Source organism: Onychostruthus taczanowskii, unplaced genomic scaffold, assembly GCF_017590055.1.
Source record: "Onychostruthus taczanowskii isolate IOZ18803 unplaced genomic scaffold, ASM1759005v1 scaffold59, whole genome shotgun sequence".
Taxonomy (NCBI): Eukaryota; Metazoa; Chordata; class Aves; order Passeriformes; family Passeridae; genus Onychostruthus; species Onychostruthus taczanowskii.
In genome coordinates, this window is record NW_024503568.1 from 4,030,730 (window position 1) to 4,053,519 (window position 22,790).

Consider the following 22,790-nt stretch of genomic DNA (forward strand, 5'->3'; position numbering starts at 1 on the left):
TTCTTCATATCTGGAGAAGCCAGCTCTGCATCATAAAATAGTTGATATTGATTTAATGGGAGCAAGAAGTTTAAGGAGTTCAGTGAGGCTGAAAATCCACCTAGGAAAACAATACCTGAACAGCATGTCAAGTGAAGGTCAATTAAGAAAGAAAACCAGTTTTATACAGTTTAACTTGTGTACACTAGCATTGTGTTTGATTTTCTTCTTCATATACACACTTTGGGTTAGGTTTCTGGGTCTGAAATTGAACTGTTTGTTGTGGCTGTGATCCTGAAGATCAGATCTCAAAACCACTCAAACTCCCACCTTTATATGCTAACAGCAGTAGAAAGAAAAGCAAGAAATTGACACAGCTTAAAGCTGCCTAAATGACATTTTATTACTTAATACTTCTGGAAAAGAGTCCGGGTAGTAGCTCATAATTTACTTTCCTCTATGCTTTGACACATGCAAGTATGTCCTGGTCCACAAATTCAAGGTACACGTGTAGGTTGTGGCAGAGAATAAAGCCACTGTACAGGACTACAGGTCTGAAAAACAGCCACAGTATGAGCTCATTGGTAGATAAAGGTTTAGATTTCTATTAACCTTCAAAGCAGAGAAGAATATTACAAGGAACATCTCTCTGAAGTAAGTATTCTCTCAAATAGGTACTTAAGCAGGAAAAAAAATCCATCAGAGAAAGGAAGGGTTGACCATGACGCAGGCTAGTAACCACCTGGCTGACCCTGGGTACCAGCACAGAGGATTTTCAGGCAAAGGTGGCTTTAGGGCCTCTCTGCTGAAGTAAATAGCCACAGTTTAACTTCTAATTGTTTGGGGTTACTGGTTCCTCTGACAGAGCACAACCACTACTGAGGACATTCTGCACCAGACAAAAATGACTTTTGACACTTGTCAGATAATGAATAACCAAATAGGCTTATTTTACTGGTTATTGTAACCTGGAACTCTTCCCATCAATTTGAACAAATATGCATTGTCTTACAAAAAATTACACTCCCAACAGGAAAAACTTATCCCTTCACTGAACTGCTCACTGGGTTTCTGCCTGAAATGGTCTCTCACTAGCAATTCCAGCAACAACAGATCTCATTACATGCTCACCTTGAGCGGGCAACCTCCCACCCTCCTGAACACAGAATGAAAATAAGATAGAAACAGCCATAATGCACTGAGAAATGGGCAAAAGGATGGTTTATGTTAACATATAATTCTGGCATGCTGTTAGTTTCTGGGCATTTACCATGTAATTTATCAAAAGGACTTTCTGGCATTAAGGTCTAAATCTGTTCTGTGGGACTTCAGATTGCTATAAAACAGCAAAACACATCAGCTGCTCATGGCACTTTTGATGCACAAATTATGGCCTACATTTTTAGCCAGTTTGTCTCAGGAATTTCAAATGCAAATCATAATTTTTTCAAAGCTTTGTGCTTAACTGCTTAAAAATAGGGCATTAGGCTTTGGCAGCTTTTAATAAAATATTTGCAACTTCGCATATCTGTCTGGGATAATGTGAATATAAAGCCTTTACTCACATGATAAGAATATTCTAACATTGTCTGTTCTCTGAAACTGGCCATGGATAACATGTTCACAAAAAGGTGTCTAGATCAGTCTTGAGAGTACAAGTTTGATTTTTTTTTTTTTTTTTTTTTTTTTGATAGTTTGGCTGCAAGGTAGAACAGGCGGCTTTCTGTCCTGCTGGCACTGCACAGCTGGCAGTATCTAAGCTAGTTATTTACTTGAAGACTGGGTGTGCATGAAATGAGGAAATCCCCAGCCTACATTATCTTCAAATATCTGGCTTTTAGGATGTCTCCAAGATGAACAATGATCCTGTGCCAAAGAAACCAGGAGGGTGAAAGGCAGTAACTATGAAATGCAGCAGTCTTTTTCTAATCATTACTGCTGCTGAAGGAACACAGGGAATTGAGCTATTCAGCACCTGCCAAACTGCAGCATAATTAAAAATGAACTAGACAATCACCTCCACATCTTTTTGCATTTATACTAATTCTTTCTTCCTAAATTTTTAATCTCACTCCTTTGTTGACATCATCCTCTGATACCAGAAGTAGTATTAAATACGGGACCCAAAGCCTGTAGACACTCACACATGTACTTGAGTTTCCCATTTTTCCTGCTTTATTGGAACATAAATTGAGATACACACTGAAGCCTTTGCAGCTTTGCAGATCTCTGTTTGAAGGCCTTGTAGATAAAATATCTTATGTGCTACGTGACAGTGCATGCTTATGTGTTGGATAATAATGAAATAAATCAGTAACTAATGCCAACAGGGAGCCTCAGCCATAAAGAATATTTATCTGACAAAATCCACAACACTCAGCTTTTCATTCTTTAAGTGCCTCCAGTTTTGCAGCTGGTCCCAAGGCTGTGGCTGGACCATACCAATATGGGAGTGAAAAGAGAGCAGCTAACACTCCATAAAGCTCGAGCTGGAGGCAGCAGCCCACGATTGGCAGGCAGAGACCCTGCCAGGAAATCAGTGTTCCCCAGGGATGCACAGCAGTTGGAAGAGCAGCAGGCAGCTGTGACACACAGCACATCAGGGTGAGAGAGGAGCTGCAGCAAGGTGTTTCAGCACATAGACCATCAGTGGGGAAGATGGAAAAAGCTACTCAAGGCATTGGAATATTTTTGGAGAGCAACGCTGGCTGTATTCACAGGCTCAGCGTTTCCAGTCCCATACAGCAAACAGACCACATATGCCAGGGGATCCTCCCTGGTAGGAAACCAAACTCTTTGGTCCAAGACAGAGCACAGACTGGGCTCTAATGTTTAAGAAAGCAATTCAGAGAGTATTTTGACAGATATTCTCTAATGACTCCTGCTGATGCTTGAAATAAATTAAATATTTATTAGCACAGAGAGAGCAAGAAAGTTCCTTTCACCTGGTTGTCTAGGAGATATATCCTGCTTAGCTCTTTGAAAATAATTTCCTCCTGCTAGTTTAGGTGCCCTCCACTAAATGATTTATGTCTTTAAGTTCCTACATGTCCTAAAATTCTGTGTAAAGGAGCCAAAATGTTCAGCTATGATTTACAGTTCTTCAGAGTTAGAAGCTGCTGCACTCATTATTGCAGTATTTAAATCCATCTTAGTTTACCTATCTTTTATTTTTAAAGGTAAAGCCAGACAGTACAAAGTTACAGTTGTGTAAGCAGAAGACCTGTCCTAACATAGCCTGCTCTGAAGTACCTGCAATAATTATATTTACAGATTTCTTCAGCATCACACACTGCAGTGGTGAAAATAATGAACTGATCCCCCAACACATGGGATGCTTTCTTCTGTACAGCTGTGCTTCATTCTGGCCCAAATATGAGAGGACTCTTATTCCAGTTTTACATGGCCTGGATGGGGAACAGCAATCTGTGCACATGTGGAGTACTTTTAAAAAACCCAACAAAACTATTACAAAGTTTCTCCTCCCTGAGCTCTTCCTGCACTACAGAACTCTCACTAAGGAAAATTCAAAGGCAACCTTGCACACAGATCCCAGGTGCTCTCCAAGGGGCTGGGAGGAGACAAACCTACAGGAAAAAAAAAACCAGTAAAAAACAAAACCCTTCAAGGTGCATTTCTGTTAGGGAGATGCAGGATTCCAGGAAGAAACTATTTCAGAGCTTTTTATACCGCAAAGAAAATCTACCCTTTCAGGTCTTCTCCATGAAATTCCCCCGCTGCAAGGAAGTACCTTGAAATAAGAGCTAACAATCCCATGTGGAGATAAGTGCTAACATCTCTTGTCTTTGGCCTTCTCTTAATTATGCTCATTTAATAAGTGAAAATTATAATACCTTTTCACCAATAGATTTCTCGATAGTATAGCACAGAAAGGAAAAAAGCCATTACAAACTCTATTCATATTCTAACATGTAATTATGAGATTATAATTGACTTATGTGCTAGCCCTGCAAGCGCTGCAGCTGCTAAAGAAGGAAACATAACAAAGATGAGTAGTTTTCTCATCCACAAGAATGCAAACGAGACACATTTGATCACAAGCACTTCTAGAAAATCATTAAGATCTTAGAAATTCCCTAGAATACCTAGTTTAGAAGCAACTTTCCCAGCATAAAAAATTAGGTTTTCAACCACCTGCTAATAGAGTTGTTCATAAAGAATTTAGCTCATGCCATGCAGTATGATACACCTGAACATTTTTTTTCTGAAATTAAATTTCTAATGCAGGCATTGAAATCCATATTTAGAGACTTAATTAGAAGCCTGGTTTACAGATGTGTTTGGCACCTGCAGCTCCTATTCAGTTCCCTGTCATTTAAGTACCTGGCTTCAGGCAGCCAAGACTGAAAACTGCAGCTTGAAGAATACTATGGGAAACTCCCAACCTTTAGGAAGATTCCTCCTTACCAGCTTCTGCCATTCTCTGGCCAAACTCCTCTTGATCTTCTACATGGGTCTGGGAAAAACGCTGTGCCAAATGCTCAGCTGGTGCAAAGCAGCTAAGATGTACTGGAACCCAGGCCATGCAAGTTTTTGTCTGAGTTGTGTATTTTAGTCATTTAAATGTAAATTTGCATCAAGAAAAGGGACTGTCCTTAATGAAGGAGACAGGCTCCAATACTGTAAAGAACTCCTGGTTTTGACAGTTTGAAACTGGCACCCTGAAGGGCAAGGGGTTTGCACTTTGTACCCATTTTCACAGCCATCATAAAGCTTAATTAAACACTGGAATGTTTGGTGAACTGCCACTCCTCAGACTGAACAGGTGTTGCTATGAAAGGCGCACAGTCATGTGTAAGATTTTTATCCCTGCAGGTTTATTCTCCTGGACTATTTTGAGTTGTATTCAACAAACTGATCAAAATGACAGGACCCAAATTCTAACTGGCACCTACCTATACCCAAAATCACTCCAGTGAAGCAGCATATTCCTGTTCCTGGGGGGTAAATTTGACCCATAATTTCAAAGCAGCCTGGGAAAGCTGTCTGTTCATTTGAGTAGCCAATACAACTACTAATAGAAACGACATCTAGTAGTTCTGCTATTTTCTGCACATCAGCTTTCTTAAGTCTTTGTATTCTCATTAAAATGCAGTTGACTGCTCTGTGTGCCTGGGTTACTAAGGCTGCACTGGGGTCTGGTACAACTTCCATTGTTCTCATCCCTCTCTCAATGCATTAATTTTCCTTTGTACGTGACTGTTCAATATTGCCTCTACCCTGGGACTGAAATTCCTTTCTAGTATTTATTTCACTAAATCCCTTGCAATAATGTCTATTTTTTCCAGTTGTCTCAATTTAGATAATAAAAGACATTACTTTGCTTTACATATTTCCAAAGCCATAGATAGGACTTCATTACTTTTCACACTGGGCATTTTTTTGGTTGCGAACAGATCAGGCTGAGCCTGAGAGTTACATGCAGTTCAGAGTTGATGAACATGGACCATTTGATTAAAACTGCGTACAAGCTACATGATTAAACAATTGTTTAATCCCTAACAAATGCCTGGAATTTGTAGTCCACAGAAAGTTAGAATAGAGTACTGTTCTAAAAAGTTACCCCTCTTCCTCCTCTTGCATCACCCATTCCACTGTTCCTTCACTCCTCTGTATTCAAAACAAACCAACCTGCCCTTAGCATGACTTGAGCTCATAATACAACCAAAAGCAAGGGAACAAGAAGGAACACAAATGTTGAGAGTACAAGGGCAGTTTTTTGCTTTTGCAGAGCTGTGATGACAGATCCTGCTCTTGCTGGCTCTGGGAAAGGAGCAGGTACCAAACCGGTATCTTCACCAGTGGGGCACGTGCTGCTCTTCCAGCCTTACGTAAGGATCCATGTGACAGGCCAGGGACTGCAGGAACCTGCACAGCTCCTTCAGAGCAACATGTCCTTGCACTCTCACACCCACTTACATGTCAAGGCAAGCCTCACTTCTCCCCAGCTACCTCACTGTTCTCCATGCTGTCCTTGGAAATTATCTTTCATTTGTAATAAATAATTTTTAAGGGCTTGAATTTAATAAGAAAGGAAGAAGTGATCCTGCTCTTCTCTCCATATGGGCAGACATATATCCAATTAATTCAAGGACTACTGGAGCTTCATGTTTTCAACATGTTTGCATTATTTGGGTCTTTAGAGTCTAGAGCCTCTGTAATTTGCATTTGCAATGCAATCTCTTTATTGTCTGTGCACTTGGGATTCTATTCACAGGGCTGAGTTAGCACTGCACAGTGCTGCCAGTCCCTTTCCAGCTACAAAGGTAGGAAGGTGTGACTGGCTGTAATATGATCAGACCATTCACTGTAGTATTTATTCACACCATCGGCAAAAACAATAATCACTGAATACAATGGCACTCAGCAATTCTCATGTTTAACCATTGCTTAGGGGCTTTAAAGAAAAAGCAGGGAGAAGAAAGGCTGCTTTACCAGCAAGGAGGAAGAGGTCTCCCTGTTGCTCGGTATTTACACCAGCTGAATCTTTACACAAGTATTTTATGAGATTTTTGCACCTGTTCATAAGGGCTCTAGAATGCTGACAAAAACAGGCACATGACTACTGCAAATGCTGAGTACATAAAAGTGGCAGAGCTTTATGTTTAAAGGCAGAGGAGTGATTCCAAAGATGCATGCTAACAAGATGATTCATTTTCTTGTGGTTTTGAACCCCAGCTGTCACATTTCTCTGGTTTCATTGTTTTCAGTCATGAAAATCAAAAACCTTTACAAAACCACAACAAAAAGTCTCAGCAGTAAAACCCACAGCAATCATATAGTATCAAGAGTTGCAGTTTTAAGGGAGTCGTGTAAGGGAACAATAAATTCTATGAATCAGGCTCAGAGAAAACAGAAGCATCTTGAAAAGCGTTAGCTGAACATGACATATCAAGTAGAGGGGGCAGATGCAGGCTTAACATTTAGTTTAGGTAGAACTCAGTCTATCCTACTTTTTCATTGGCTCTTATACCCTGCAGACTGACACAGCTGCCCAACGTACTTGAAATGTACCACAGAGAGATGAGTCTATGTAGAGAGAAAGTACTGTCAACATAAACATATTTTAGGGTGTCTAATATTTCAAATTACACAATAGAGGAAAACAAATATGCTAAGACTTTCCCCTCCTCTCTACTTCATCTCTAGAATTATGATGCCAGATCAAGGGATTGCTGCACAAAAAATGGAGGATTAGGTGCCTTTTCCTTGAGTGACTCAGAACTGAACGCTTCTATGCTTCCTGTATTACTACAAGCATGTTTAGCTTGCTGGCTGACTAGAAAACTTCACAAATACACTAATTTCTGATTACTTGTTTTTCTAGTTTGCCATTACTCCACAATATTAAATAACAACATTATGGGAAACTTTTTAAAATACAACTTCTCCAATTTTGTCATCTCTTCAAAATTAGAGCAGAAAATTGCCTGTCCTGAGCATGCCTTCCAATTACTTTGCCTGCTCTCAGTCCTCAGTGATCTTTTGGGCAACTAAAAGTAGTGCTGTGAGATCTCTGCTTACCACTGCAAGCAGTGAGAAGGATAAGTATCAGTGTCAGCACAGGCAGCAGCTACCACACTGTGTCAAGCATTGCTAAGATCTGGTTTTGGATTGGTCCCATGGAAGTAAAAAAAAATTTCTGTAACACAATTCCAACATTCAAGTGTAAGATTCAGCAGAATGGGTAACTATTCAGCTGTTTACATGTGAAAAGCAGCACAGAGTTGGCATCTGGTGATTTTTTAATGTTCTGTTTAGACTGGTGGCCAGTCACAGCAACAGCAGCAATTTGTCCAAGGTGGTCTGTTTCTTTTTTAGTTTTCCAAGGTAGCAACCCTATACAACACTGCTTCTTTAAACCGGCCATCTTCCAAACATGGAGGTGAAGCCAGATACATAAATATCTCTGATGTGCATGCACAGAAAGCTTCTGCCTTGTCTTCACAGTCAGAGTTCTAGTGATCCCTGAAGCATCACGTGAGAACTGCTGCACACCTGCTGCAAGTCTGAGCTTTCCAGAGTGTCTGTCAGACTGTTTCCAGAGTGCAAGCACAGGATGGTCACTGTGTGGCCTGTGGTGGCAGATGAAAAAGGGCTTGCTGCTGTCAAAACTGCTCACATACCCAGGTTCTAGTAATGCTCCTTTCCCAGGGCAAGTGAGCTGTGTCTTGCTGGTCTGCCACAGCAATTCATCCAGTCCTAGAGCAGCTCCAGACAGTTCTCTCCCATGGGCCAACTGGGGCAGTGCAGCCTGTTCCCACTGTTAAAAACGGTAGCTGGGAGCAGTAACTGCCCTTATCAGACAAGTTCACCTCACCCACAGCACCACAGCTCCCAGCAGGACAGTGGGCTGGCTGGGAAACATCTCCTCATCACAGCACTGCTGCCTCTGCTAATCCTGCAGCAGGACAGAAGCGTGGCAGGGCTAGTTCAGCCAGCCTGTGTCTTGCCTTTGTGGTGGGGTGCAGGCACAGAAGTCCTGCTTTTCTGTAGGGAGTCACAGCTCTGTGCTTATGGAGCAGGAATGAGATCAGTACTGGCTCTTTCTGCTGATACTCATGGTGGGTATGCAAGCCCCTGCCTGAAGCTTCTACTGGCACTGCATGACCAAGTTTGGCCACTAATATGGAAACAGATTTCTAGCTCACAGGAAGAGGAATCATTCCTGACATTTGTCAGAGGAGATAATTTTAGGAAATCTCCTTCTGATTTCAGTGGCGTACTGGATGACAAAATGAATATTTAAAGTATGTAATTCTTTTCCCTAGAAAATAAATCAAGCTTTTTCTAAGAAAGCTGGAGATGCCAAAGATCCACCCATCCTGATGTAGAGGGAAGAAACAAACACAATGTTAGCTCAACAGCAGTTAGCCTGGGAGAGTATAACAGCAAGTTAAGAGACAATTTTGTGGAAGGAAGGAGAAATCTAAACAAAGAGTACTAGGAACTGGAAACAATTTGAGCAGGAGTAAGGATTAATAAATTTTACATGTTTGTGAGGTTAACTACCCTCCTGACTTCTTAGCAGCACATTTCAGAGCGGACTGGGACAGCCACAACTGAGCTGCAGACTGTGTTATGGAACCAGCACTTATAAAACAAGGCTAGCACGATGCAGAAGAGAAAATAAACCCTGCAGACACACTCACTCAAACTGGGCTCATCACAGTGGCAGCAATAAAAGCAGTTAATCTAATTGCCTTGAACTACCCATTTCTGTTCCCTCCATATTCAGAATCCTAAAAGAAAAGCAGAAACTTCTTCATACACTGCTGTGCAAATGAAGAAAAAATTTATTCCCTGATACAATAACAATGCAGTACAGGATAAAAATGCCACCTTGGTGTTTTCCTGCTCTTACTCATGTGTCAAGGTTGCTACAAAACAACAGTTGCACACAAATGGAAGTCTGGCAAAGAGGTGCAGGGGCAAGAGCAGCATATCCCTTCCCCTCAGAGCCTATGGAGGGGGATGACAGGGAAGCAGCCTGCAGCTGGCCCGTACCCTCATTGGGGTAGCACAAAAGTCCAACCTATCTGCACCTGCACCACAAAAGAAGCAAAGGGAGCTGTTCTGATCAATGCTCCCAAGTCACTCATGAGTGTACCAGAAGCTCTGTTCAAGCCTCCAGAGGTAACCCCAGGATGGGCTTGGCAGCAGCAGCCGTGGCCAGGGCAGGGTCCCAGTGCCATCCAGACACAGCTGCAGCAGGATGCAACCCAATGCTGTGATTCAAATCAGGAACAGGAGGTTGCTCTCCAATTGTCAATCTGTGCTCTTTTCAAAAGAGTTATACATGTTAAATATGTGCCACATCAGAGCCAGTGTGGAAAGTCTGTACAAGGAAGTTAAAAAACAGTCAGAGGATTGTTTGCTTGGATTTTTTCCCTCTTCAAAAACCTCCAGTACACTGTGTGCCACCTCCCCTCCTTCTGAGCACAGCCACATCTGTACTCACACCCACAGCAGAAAAGGTCTTTGCAAGGATATGGACAGTCCACCCAAAGGGGTCCCCACAGCCAGCACGGCCACGGGCTGGTGGCTCAGCACCTGTTTTGCTCTCAGGCAGTAACCAGTTATGCTGCATATGACCACACTGAATGAAAGCAACACAAAAAATAACTGCACTCCTGCATGCACCATTAGCTTTACTTCCTGAACCTAATATGGAGTGCAAGACAATGTCCTAGCTGCACATATTCCATTTTATTGAAGGACTGCTTGCTTCCCTCTTCCTTCTCTTTAGAGAATGAATGGAAGAGCTTTATTTAAGACACAAATACCAAGTGCCAATGCTTTTATTAGTAGACCACCTGTAACAACACATGGGTGTTTGTTAATTTTTCAAGATCTGAAAAATCCATAATTTGGGAATTTTTCTCCCACTCTACTTTGATCAGCTCAGTTACGATATCTGAAATCTGGGGATTTTAAACAAATTGTTAAACTTTCCAAACATATGAGGAAGGGGCTCACTGGGGTTACTAGAGGCCAGGGGCCTAGGATCTTGAAATAGAAGCAGAAGTATGCAAAGCAGTGTGCTTGGCCCCTAACCAAATCAATAAACAATTTGCCACATTATTTTACTTTCTACACACAGTAATTCTGTATCTTTCATTGTTTGGTGCTGTCCCACATGGATGTTCCTTCCTTACACAGAGCTGATGGTGTGCTCTGGTGTGAGCCACAGTGTTAATTCAGTCACTGTACAGCAAACTCAATAAAGCAAACATTTGTTCTTGTAAAAGTATTCTCAGATGATCAATTATCTCAGACTGTAATGCCCAATTAACGTAACACTGCCTGGATAAGGAAGGAAGGAAAAGGTATAAACTGGCCTACTACACCCTTTATCTAGCATCACTCCTAACATCAGCCCAATCTGATTTAGCTGCTGAGGTGCAAAAACTTTTTATTCACAGCTATGTCAGCAACAGGTTTGCACATCACAATACCTCTATGAGCCGGTCTGGCTCACTCCCTTCTTCCACAGTAATTAATTTGGACCTTCCATTTCGTTCGTTGTCCCGAATGCCAACAGCAACCTGTGTAGCCTTCAGCCTCTCGTACTTATTGCATGATGAGCCACACCACTGATAGATCTCCTGAAATAATGAAAAGGACACACACTTTAGCAATAGGATTCAACACAGCAAAATTATACAATTAATTTCATTAATAATTATCCTATTAGATCTAAACCACCAGAACATCAGTGAATCTACATCTTTCAGAAGTACGTTCTAGAAGAGAGTTGCTCAGTCACATAGATACTTGCAGTATCAATGCCCTAGTCTTGAACTGCACCAGGAGAGATTTAGGTTGGATATTAGAAGAAATTTCTTCATGGAAAAGGTGAATAAACATTGGAGTGAGCTGCCCAGGGAGGTGGTGGAGTCACACCCTTGGAGGTGTTTAAGAAAAGACAGGATGGGGCATTTAGTGCTGTGGTCTTGTTGACAAGATGGTGTTCAGTCAAAGGCTGGACTCAGTGATCTCAGAGGTTTTTTCCAACCTATTTCATTCTGTGATGCTGTAATATGCAAGATATTTACATAATATAATTTAGCTTCCACATAACTAGGAGATCACTAGAGCTCAGAATAGTCAGAATTTTGGTTTGACTGAGTTTTATCCCAATTACATATAGGGCTTTAGCTAATTAAAGAACCAGGAACTCCTAAATTTGCTACTACGATTTTTATACATGTCAGTTCCTCTTCTGTGGTACTTCTGCAGTGCTGGTACTCACCTGTGTCAAGAAACAAACTCATTTCAAAATCTCCAGTAAGATCCAGATTGTATGTGTTACTAAAGCACAGTTAGACCTTTCAATCCAGATTTTATTTGCTGACCTTTTGCAGAATGCAGCATGTTCCCAGGGCATCTCTCAGGAAAGGGAGACACCAGAACCAGCCTAAGAAATGTCACCTGATTCAGCCACACAGACCAAGGGACCCCACTTTTGGCAATCCCTATTACTCATCCCGAACTTGAAGCATTTCAGAATAAAGAATTTAGATTTTGGTCTTGATGAAAAGTACTAATGAAAGGCATAACATAAGCTGCAGGGATGCTAGAGGCTGGGCTGGAAGGAACCAGTCCAAGGAAATTACTCATTTTGGCTGGTTGCTTCCCCCACCTTCTCCTGGAAGAAGGTAATTTGATTCTTCACATGATTCTGTCAAATAGTTCAAATAGACCAGCAATAAAGGGACACAGTCCTTTTCAGTTTTAATAAGGTTCAATTGGTTTGTGTTCATCTGCAATGCAAATTTTAATCTGAGCCCTTACTGAATAAATTACTTGGGCTTAGTTTTATGCTGTATATACAAGTGTATAAGACAGATTTGAGATGAAAATCTGTTCCATAAAAAAAAAAATCAAGTTATTTCTGCTGACCACTGTTAGTCTTTAACAGTACTTGAAAGGGTGGTTTGAGACAAGTGAGGGATGAAGCACAGCTTCTCCGTACTAGCAGACGCAAATTTTTAGAAGACAACATTCATGGCATCTGCATACAAAACAGAGCTCGTAACTTCCAACAATTACTTTTCACCAGTGTGGACACGAAACCCCCCCACAGTGAGATCTTAGTGATCTCACTGCTCTCTTCCAACCTCCCTTCCCCCTTCAAAAGCATCTCTTCAAAGTTTTAAGGATTACACCACAGAGTCACAGAACTCTATCCCTTTCAACTTGCAGATGTTATGCAATGAAAGCTGTGAGGTTTTCAGCTCGCCTTCAGCAACTTGACTGTAGGGTTAAATTAAAAAACTGCTTCTAAGTTCTGGTTTAAATACTGTCAGTTTACCAAGCATCCAGAATCTGGAGACATACCTGGTGTCAGGTCTTAAACCCAACTTTCTACATTTCCCCAGGAAAACAAAACGTCTGTTCATACTTAGGGAAACATTTTTCTAAAGACCTGAATGTGCAGAAAGTAAAACGTTCCAATCTGAGCAGATTTTTAATATATTTGTTATTGCCAGGCACTGCATCAGCCCTTTTCTACCAAATTAATGAAGGCTTTCCACAACACAGACTCCTTAGCATTATTCTCATCTTGGCCTACATCCGACTAATTGAGCTGATTTGCAATTATGTGAGAAAACAGGAGTCACTAGAGATACTGCAGCACTAAACAGGAATTCTTTATTTCCCATAGGAAACAGGGAAAGAGGTAAGGCAGCTATTGCCTTATCTCAGTGTTGATGTGGCAATTGGTGGAGATTGCTCATTCAGAAAAATTGGCAGCACAGCTCCAGCTGTACTGATTGACCTTCTCTTGGTTTTTTGGTAACTGGTGATGGAACTTCAAACAAGTAGTTGTATCTACAAAATCAGTATTTTTGCTGTACTGACCACAAAGGATATTGTGAGACTTGAACTGCCACTGCAAAGTACAAAGACCTTTACTTCTTGGACAATAAATTCACATTTTCTTTTCTTAGCATCTCCTAAAGACCCCACTGCACCCAAGTTACTCCACATTCATAGTTTATTCTCCCTGTCTGCCTTCAGCCAGCAAGTGACTAAACTGAGCTCTCCTACAGTTCACAGGCTCTAGGCTTCAAATGAGCTTGGGGAAGGAGAAGGACCTTTAGAAATCTACAGTAATGGATTTCAGATTTTTAAATTTGCAGGTTTCGTTATTTTCCTTAAAAATAATGTTCCAGGTTTTCTTCTACTACATAAACCACCACTTGAATCAACAAGGAGTGTCTGAAAACATTATTGATCTGAAGATTTATAAGCTCTATTTTACATGGTTATTTGAAAAATACTGATTTTAAAAGCTAGAGAAATGACAATCTGCTTCTTTTTAACACTAGGGAATAGAGACGCTATTCTTTATTAAAAGCCTGAAAGTTAAACTTCATGTACTGCATAATCAAATAGAAGGACATAAGCAGCCATAGGCCATGAAAATGTCCCAAAATATATAACATGGTAATGTATTTGCTATGATCACTAAAATATCGTAAGCATTCAGTGCTAGGCGCTTTCAGGAGCTTGTATTTAATTAAGTTTTCTGAACTCAAATAATCTCATTTTCAATGTATCTAATTTTGAGGCCTCACAGTAAAGAAGATTAACACCTACAAGTTTGCCTTCCTGATATAACCTACCCATTTCAACCTCTAGGCAGATTCGTTTTTCAACAATTTGAAACCAGAAGAGTTTTAGAAGTTAAAGCTACTTCTTGAGAAGGCTAATATTTAGATCTGGATTTACCTGAAATATAGTCAGTTAGTTATCTAACCATATCCAACAACTCAATGAGCTTTTGGGTTGTATTTTGTTATTCATGTATTTATTTTTTAGATATATAAACTAGGGGCAAAAGAAGATATTTAGCTTTAGCTCACTCACTACTTTCAGACTTTCCTAGCTGTACTACACCTTCACTATTTTTAGGTTTGTTTTGCTAACTTTATTTGGAATTGGCAAGTTGACAAAAAAATGTTTCCATTAAAATGAAAACAGACTTCAAGTGTTCACTCCCCTCAAACTAAAAGGGCTTCATTCATCAGTAATTCCTGTACCAAGCCCAGTTTATTTTCAGAAGTTTGCACTAGTAGTATTTACTTTTTTAAACCTCTTAAACAGAATTTTGAGAGAGATACCCTGTATTAATATATGTTGGTATCAATATAGTTACCATGTTGAGACAATTAACAGCTGAGGGCGAGAAAACATTATCATGAATAATGTTGTAATTAAACTAGCATTTTAATGAACATAATATATTGAGTAATATTGAATAAATATAATATAATATAATGAGTAGCATTGTAATGAATTTAACCTTATAATGAAAAATGTTATATCAAATAACAGCAACAACCCTAGAGTTCCTGAGTGAGGCTGGGAAGGCAAGCTGGGTACGTGCCATGCACACCATGGTCAGAATGAGCTCTCTCCTCAACTGCACATTTTGGGGAAACAGTTTGGTCTTCCACCCACAGAGAGTCAGAATCCACTGCTCTTACTGCAAATAGCTTCTGGCCTGCAGAGTAACCTTGTGCAAGTCACATGAGATTTCTACAGCACATTAAAAATGACTGAACATTTAGCTTCTACACAGAGGTTGTGCGTCAGGATGACTATGCATGGCTCATGTGTAACCCTGAGCAGGAGCACCTTGGCACTTTTCCCTGTATGGAGGGGGACTGTGAAACACCTCCTGTTTCCTGCTCCAGCCCCAAATGGCATGCAGAGCAAGAGAAGGAAAAACAAACAAAAAAAAATCACTTATTTCAGAAGTGACATAAAAAACAATTTTTTCCCTTCCCACACATAGCCACCTCTGTATTCAACTGGCAGCCTCCTTAGTCTGGAGGCACATGAAAATATACTCTCTTTTCTGGATCTTTTGTGGTCATTTCTGTTGATCTTAGCCAGGACAACAACAGGAAAAGCCAAGAAGCTTAAATCCATAAAGCTGTTTTTCTCTAGTCAAACATGCCCTAAACATACAAGTGTTTCAAACCTGTATGTCTATCGAAATATCTACTAATTTCCAGGCCTCTACTGTAATTGCTGATTTGCATTCTCTTATATGAAGAGATATTAAAAAGCTAAGCAAATTAAATAGGTTTCAAAACTCTAATTAGAAATAATTTGTGGTGAAACTTTCATTTAGGTAGAAAATAACAGTGAAATGTTAAAAGTCTCATTAACCTTAAAATACTGAAATAAACTTTAAACTTTTTAAATTAAGAACTTAAGCCAAGCATCACAAGCTGGCATACGTCTATTCTTTGTTTGGAGGCCCTGATACACCTTAAACCTGTCGACCTTTGCCCACATAAGAAGAAAGGCTGATGAGGCTTGTCAGGACAGGTGGGTCAGGAGGAGAAGAGCTGTGCTGTAGGAAGCCCCAAAAGAGCCAGCACTCCTAAGTACTCACCTCCTGAAGGAAGTAGAAAAAAAAGCCCAGCAATGCTAGAGACAGATGCAACACACATGAATATTGGCAAAGCTTTATACCCACCTTATCATGCCACTATCAAAATAATAGGTAGGCATTCAGCTGAGACTCTCCACAGTTATTAGTGAACAGCTGCTCTGATAAGGCCTGAGTTCCTTTTAGCTTGTTAAAAGTCCAGCTCTGTAATTAAACTTAGTATGTTCAAAGAAGAAATGCCAATACAAAATAGAAATAAATTGGGAAAAAAGTATGAACTGCAAACAACAGAAATACTTCTAATGTCTTTAATTCTAAGTATTTGTAAAACACTGGCATATTACGTTGGTATTTGTATTTCAAACACAAAGGTTTTGGAAATAAAAAGGAGAGCCCTAAAGCAAGAGTGTGGAGCCTTTTTTTTATGTTTCTGTTTTCCTTTTTTAAGTCCTGAAAAGTGCTAAATCAAATAAACAAAATCCACATGGTAGGGAAAATAACTGAACAAAAACAACTGAATGCAGTGCTTTTTGTCAGTTTACTGACATCCAGGTTTTCTTAAGGAACTAACAATATGTATGTATTAAAAGGATTAAACACTTGACACAGGCAAGGAAAAAAAACCCTCTCATTTCACATATCCATAAAATCTAAATTTGTTGAAACTGCAATACAGTGAACCATTGAAAGTTGTGGAGTTTTGATAATCCAAAACAACCTCCAAATTCTTTCAGCCAGAACACCTCTGAGGCCACCATGAGCTAAAAAAAACTTAAAATTACAATAGTGTCTTTGTAACCAGTCTTTGGTGTCTCCCATTTGACTCAAATGGAACAAATTTTCAGACTAAAAATAAGTCAGATATAGCAGAGTCATGTGCCTGGTACATTCATTTTTCCTTTCATACCTGTTTTGCTAGTATGCACTAGGAATAGTTTTTGCTATACCACAGTGGACTAAGGGGTCAGTACCAGGATAATCTTAATTATAAACAACAACAGCTCAAGCAGCAAAACATTTGGATTTTCTACAACATCAGGAAGAAAACTAACTTAACTGAATCCTTGTGGATACATGTGTGTCCAGTCCACCCAAAGCTTAAACAATGATCTCTGGTGCAGTGACTTTTCTGTGTACAAGTGGGGGTGAGGGGAAACTTTCCAGTCCATAGAGTATGAAGAAAAATCCATACTCTGAATACTTTAACTGAAGTAGGGGGCAAAAGGACTTTTTTTTTTTTCCCCCCTCCATCTGATGACTTTGAGACTACAGCAATTTCTAGAATGCTGGTATTTACACTGCTGGCTAACTGGTTCACAGAATTACAGAAAAATTAAGATGCTTGCTTACCAAGATACACATTTTATAGACAGAGCAACATTTTAATGCTGTTAATAAGTTAATAAAGAACCTAATCACTTTAGTTCTTCAAGCTCAGCTACTTGTTTGGCAGCTCCCTGCTGCAGCATGAGCAATAGTTTAACTCTCAGCTGGGGGAAACCAGAGAAGAGGTTAGTTGTGGGAGGAAACATGTGAATGGAAAACCTACGTGAGTCAGTTGTTAGAGCCAGGGAAAGCAACTAAATATGTACAGTGATGAATGGCAAAATGCAAGAACCTGTTCTCTCAACCCTGCTTATACCTTAACAGTGACTTTGCTTATTAAAGCAATTAATATGCCTATTGTGAGCTGCTTTATCCAATGGAAGAGAAGCAAAGTCACCTAAAAGAAGTAGTGAGGGAAGATTACAAAAACCACCAGAACAACTGTGCTTAAGGTTGCAATGTGATGCTGAATCATACCCCGTGGTTATAACCATAAAGCAAGTATCTGTTCTCTTGCTCTCTTGCTCTTTAAAAAGCAGAAGTTACTTAGAAGTTACTTTTCTTTTTGTTATCATAATTTAATCTACACCTAGTTAACAGTTGTTATGAAAAGCAGCTGTCATAAAAAGCCAGCATTTTTGCCTGATGTATTTCTTCTAGTGTCTTTGTTGAAAGGCAGCAATTTTCCTCCTTCTGACATGCTTATTATGGGTTCTATTAGGAACATACTGACCAGATACATGACGACAACAACTCTGTTCAGTCTCATACTTTTGAGTTCCAACTTCATAATTTTCATTTGGATTCATGAAGCCCTTGAGAAATACATACACAGATTGCTAGATAGCACAAGTTGTTTCTAAGAATACTGTGGACTCTTATATTTCAAACCAGCAACCTCTTGGTTGTTTATGGATCAGTTTATCAGCATCTCTATAGGAACAGGAAGAATGGACAACTGAGGACAGTTTACCTTCAAACTTCATTTCGCTTGAGCTGTAGTTATCACCTCACCCATCTGCACTCTTCTTTTGGGAGAAGGGTGATGTTCTGCCTGGAGAACTTTTATTGTACTGACAAAACTTTCCAGCTGCAATCAGGCCCAAGCTGAAACCTCAGTGGCAGCTATCACACATTGCCCTTCACGCCCTTATTTTAACAACTCTCTCTTCATTTCTTTGAGAAGGCTGAGCAGTGCACAGCTCTCTGCCTGCCCTTTGCAGTCACCTAGCTCATGGCGCTGCTGCTGTCTCCCATCAAGAGATTAATCAGACAGAGGGAGCCAAGTCTTACATTTCACAAAGTTCTATCCAAACACACATATACACAAAAGCAACCCTATTTAAGAATATTTTTGCTGGTCACTAAGGATACAACTTCAGACAGCCTTCATATAGAAGGGGCTACCCAAACTGAGTTAGGAAGCATTCAAAAAAATCAGCTGATCAGTTAATGTTGCTTTGTTTTACTGTTACTCCCATTATTTCTGCTCCATGTTTCGATAACCACCCCAATTACTGACACATCTCAACACTCCAGTTTCATAAATAACCAGCATACAGGGTTAATGTCACAATACTGACAAGCTTCCTTCCCACTTTAAACCAGGACAATTGACAAAAGATATGAAAGTCTTTAGCACATCTTCTCAGAAATATACATATATAGAGCATGTTTATATATGCATCTAAATAAATACTAAAAAATAGCCTCGGAAACTGTATGTGCATTATTAACTAAATGGCACAGTGATTTATCTCTCCCCTTGCCTTCTGTGATCATTTTCCATGTCTGCCTGCTCCTGGCTGTTTTGAGAATTGTCTTGGTGATGAAGGAAGAAAAAGGACTGTGTCTGAGGGGAGGTGGCTGGAGGATGGGGTGAAACAGGGAGAGCTGCAGCCGCAGGTGAAGGGCAGCGCAGAGCCAGGCCAGGCAGCCTGAGGCCACCAAGAGCTGTCAAACCCATCCTGGTGCCTCTCAGGTGGGATACCAGCAATAGTTGAGGACAGGATTGGAAGGGCCTTGAGGAGAAGCTGTGTGAGGATCAGCTGAGGTCATTTGGTCAATTCAGCATGGAGAAGGGAGATGGAGGGAAGACCTCACTGCAGTCTACAATTTCCTCCTGACAGGAAGAGGCAGGGCAGACACTGAGCTCTTCTCTCTGGGATCCAGTGACAGGACCTGAGGGAGTGGCCTGAAATTGTATCAGAAGAGTACAGATTGGGTATTAGAAAAAGGTTCTTCATCCACATGGTGGCTGGGCACTGGAATGGGCTCCTCAGGAACATGGTTGCAGCACCAAGCCTGAGAGAGTTCAAGAGGAATTTGGATGATGCTCTCCGGCATATAGTTTGACTCTTGGGGCTGTCCTGTGTGGGACTAAGAGTTTGATTTCATGATCCTTGTAGGTCCTTTCCAACTTAGCATATTCTGTGATTGTGTGGCAGAAAATAGCAGCTCCTGGGAGGCCTGGAGCAGGCCACTTTGCATAGAAGACCCAAATCATCTATTCCCTCCCAGAGTGAACCCATGGGAGATGGAAGGTCTGGAACTATGCAACAGGAAGGTGTGCTCCACTCCAGGCCCTCTCAGCAAATGCCCTGCACTTGTCTTGCCTGCCTAAAGGTTCCCTTACAGAGAGATTCCCAGGTTCACCAAAGAGGTGCCATGGAAATCCCATGCAGAAAAAACACCTCAACTTAAACCGGGGTCTGGGATGCCAGCACTCTCCTGGATCACTCCCTCTAAGGAAGATCAGTACAGTCACAGCTCATGGTGTTACAGAAGACTGCTTGAGTGAAAGATCTTCACACATTTCCCACAGATAACCATCCCTCTGATAGCACAGACAGCGCTTTCTCTGCCTTCTGCAGCTATTTTCTCTTCCAGCCAAGAGAGTTCAAGGGAGGCAAGATGAGATATCGGCAGGGTATTTCAAGTGCTGTAATGTGGTTTAGTAACAGATGAGCCAAGGTGCTGTGTGGGCTGTACACATGGAACAGGATCCCATGGGATCCCAACCACTTTTAACAAAGAGAGAGACTGTCAGGAGGCAGCCAGTTACAATACTATTTTTTGATCTTATTTCCAGCCAGGGTTTGACTCCAGTAACTTAGAAGACTGGATCAAGATGGAACAACCTTCGTTCAAGGTCAGGCTGAAGAGGGCTCCGAGCAACCTCAGCTTGTTGAAGATGTCCCTGCTCATTGCAGGGGGAGTTGACCTAGATGACCTTTAAAGGTCCATTCCAATCAAAACTGTTCTATGATCCAGGTATGCGATACACATCAGAACTTGAACTGTAAATATGTGAACCTAGCTTGAAATGCCCACACACCCTTTTTACTTTTTCCTGTAAAGGAAATCCTAGTAGTAAGTAATGATTTTATTCCTATTCATTATTATCTTTCATAATTTTCCCTTATCTCTTCAAACCATGAGTTTAAAATACTGCAGTAATTGAGAATAACAGGAAAACTGAAATGATTTTTTATTATATTAGATAAGCAGCTTGATAAAATATAACAGGAAATGGACAGCACAAGACATTTTTCAGTGCCATAGAGACCATCCTTCTGGTTAGTGAAGAGACTGGGGAAAGTAAATCTAGGAAATTCATCTTATTTGACACACTACAATAACTTGATATTAAAAGCACTGACCATAAGCTCATTATTTCATGCAATTACTGCCCATTATTCTTAGACAATGAGTCTGCAGTGGTCTGCAATAAATACCAAGACTAAAAAGCAACCCTATTTAAGATTAACTTTATTTCAATTGTTAAGTAGAGAAATCTACTTTATTGAAAATACTTTCCTTTTTTTTCAAAGGAACCTTAAATTCAATTAAGAGCTCCTGTAAAGACTCACAAAGCCTTCCGCATTTTCAATGGGCCTTTAATCATGGAAAATTTCAATCTGAAGTACAATTATTTCAGCTTGAAATATAGTTCTTATAAAACTTGAGCAAGGTTTCTCCTGTGACATTGTATTTTCTATCACACTCCTTTATTTAGAGGTACTTGACTAGACTTGTATATCATCATCCTGAACTATGTCACCCATTTTCATTTCCCACAAGCATGGTCTGGTTTATGCAATAACCTGTGACTGTGAATATCTAGATGTTAAAACACTCTTTCCCTTAACTTGTCAGTACACCCAGAAAAATCTCTTTGTCAACTGACATGACAAGACCAAGAACTGTATTAGACGTGATTTGACTGACATTTCCCAGAGAATGGCAAAAAAAAAAAGGGATCTAGCGATTGTTCACATCTAATCTTCCTGCAAAGGCACAGGGTTCCATTGCTGCTTGACCTCTGTCTTGTCAAACAGTGAATCAGAAAGCAGTGATGTTACACTATAAAAAGGCTCCCAAAGTACATTCAGTATCAGGTAAAGACTCTAAAGCCATATTACATTTCAATTGTTTAGTGAGAGCACTCTCCTCTCACGAAAAGGGATATGCCCCAAACTACACATGTAACACTGCAACACATCAATAGTGCACTTCATCAGTGCCATTGCCATGCCTGCAGTGTGGCCCGAGCAATTACTCAAGGTCATCTGGGTAACTGCAGCATAATAAGTGTCAGAACAAGTTAAATTCATGGAGTACACCCAGTTCCACAGCATGTCCATGGGAGTTTAACTCCAGAAAACTCAAGCCCCATTACAGCCTTACTGCAAAAGCAGCATTATCTAGCAATACATAGTTCCAAACCTTCCACCTCCCATGGGTTCACTCTGGGAGGGAATAGACGATTTGGGTCTTCTGTGCAAAGTGACATTGAGAGATTACTTTGGATAGTGATCACAAGGCTGTTCCACATGATTAAACCACGCTGACATAAGGAAAGTATGATAATATTCCAAAAACACTGTTTGGTGTTCCATCTGAAGGCTGTGAAGTGTAATAAAAATCAAAGATATATTGGTATCAAGTAGCTATATTGATTATCTTCAACTGTCATACTAGGGGATACTTTCAGAGAAAAAGAAACCATGAATTTTCTTATTTCAGAGAAAATTCATACCATGAATTCAGAAGAACCCACTTTTCAATAGGTCAGAGGAATCCTGAGATCTTGAAGCAGCTGACCACTTCCTTGTGAAATACTATAGTTAAAATTAACTGCAGATAAACTATTTCCTTTCACATGCTTTCCATTTTATACATGTGAGTGTAATTTCAAATTGGTAACTAGAATCAAATTAGTGTGGACTACATCCCAGCTGCTATTCTTAGTTTCAGAAAGCATGTATTCTGAGGTGACAGTACTACATTTTAGGCCACGTGAAGCAAGCAGAATTATCTTCTCTTATGTGTTGATATTCTTCTGTGATGTCTGTACTTGTTTTCAGCAGAAAGCCTTGAGCACAGGATTGCTTCTCAAGTGATCTCTTGAAATATTCAAGTAGTTTTATAATCACTTTTGCAGCTATTTCTTTAGGGTCTACTGTAACTATCAAAGTTTGACTATGAAGAAATGCTCTGAAGAGAATGGTTGAATCTGTGTTCTGCTCTGTACTAGGACTGATCC

At 40.3% G+C, this 22,790-nt stretch overlaps 1 protein-coding gene across 1 annotated transcript in view; it reads right to left on the minus strand.

Annotated features, from left to right (window-relative positions):
- The window catches only part of SCIN (scinderin), a 47,688-nt gene that overhangs the window by 18,807 nt on the left and 6,091 nt on the right, over positions 1 to 22,790 (minus strand). Inside the window, exon 4 of the mRNA XM_041418229.1 lies at positions 10,959 to 11,108. Coding sequence (XP_041274163.1) covers positions 10,959 to 11,108 — 150 coding nt within the window. The remainder of the gene's footprint in view (positions 1 to 10,958; positions 11,109 to 22,790) is intronic.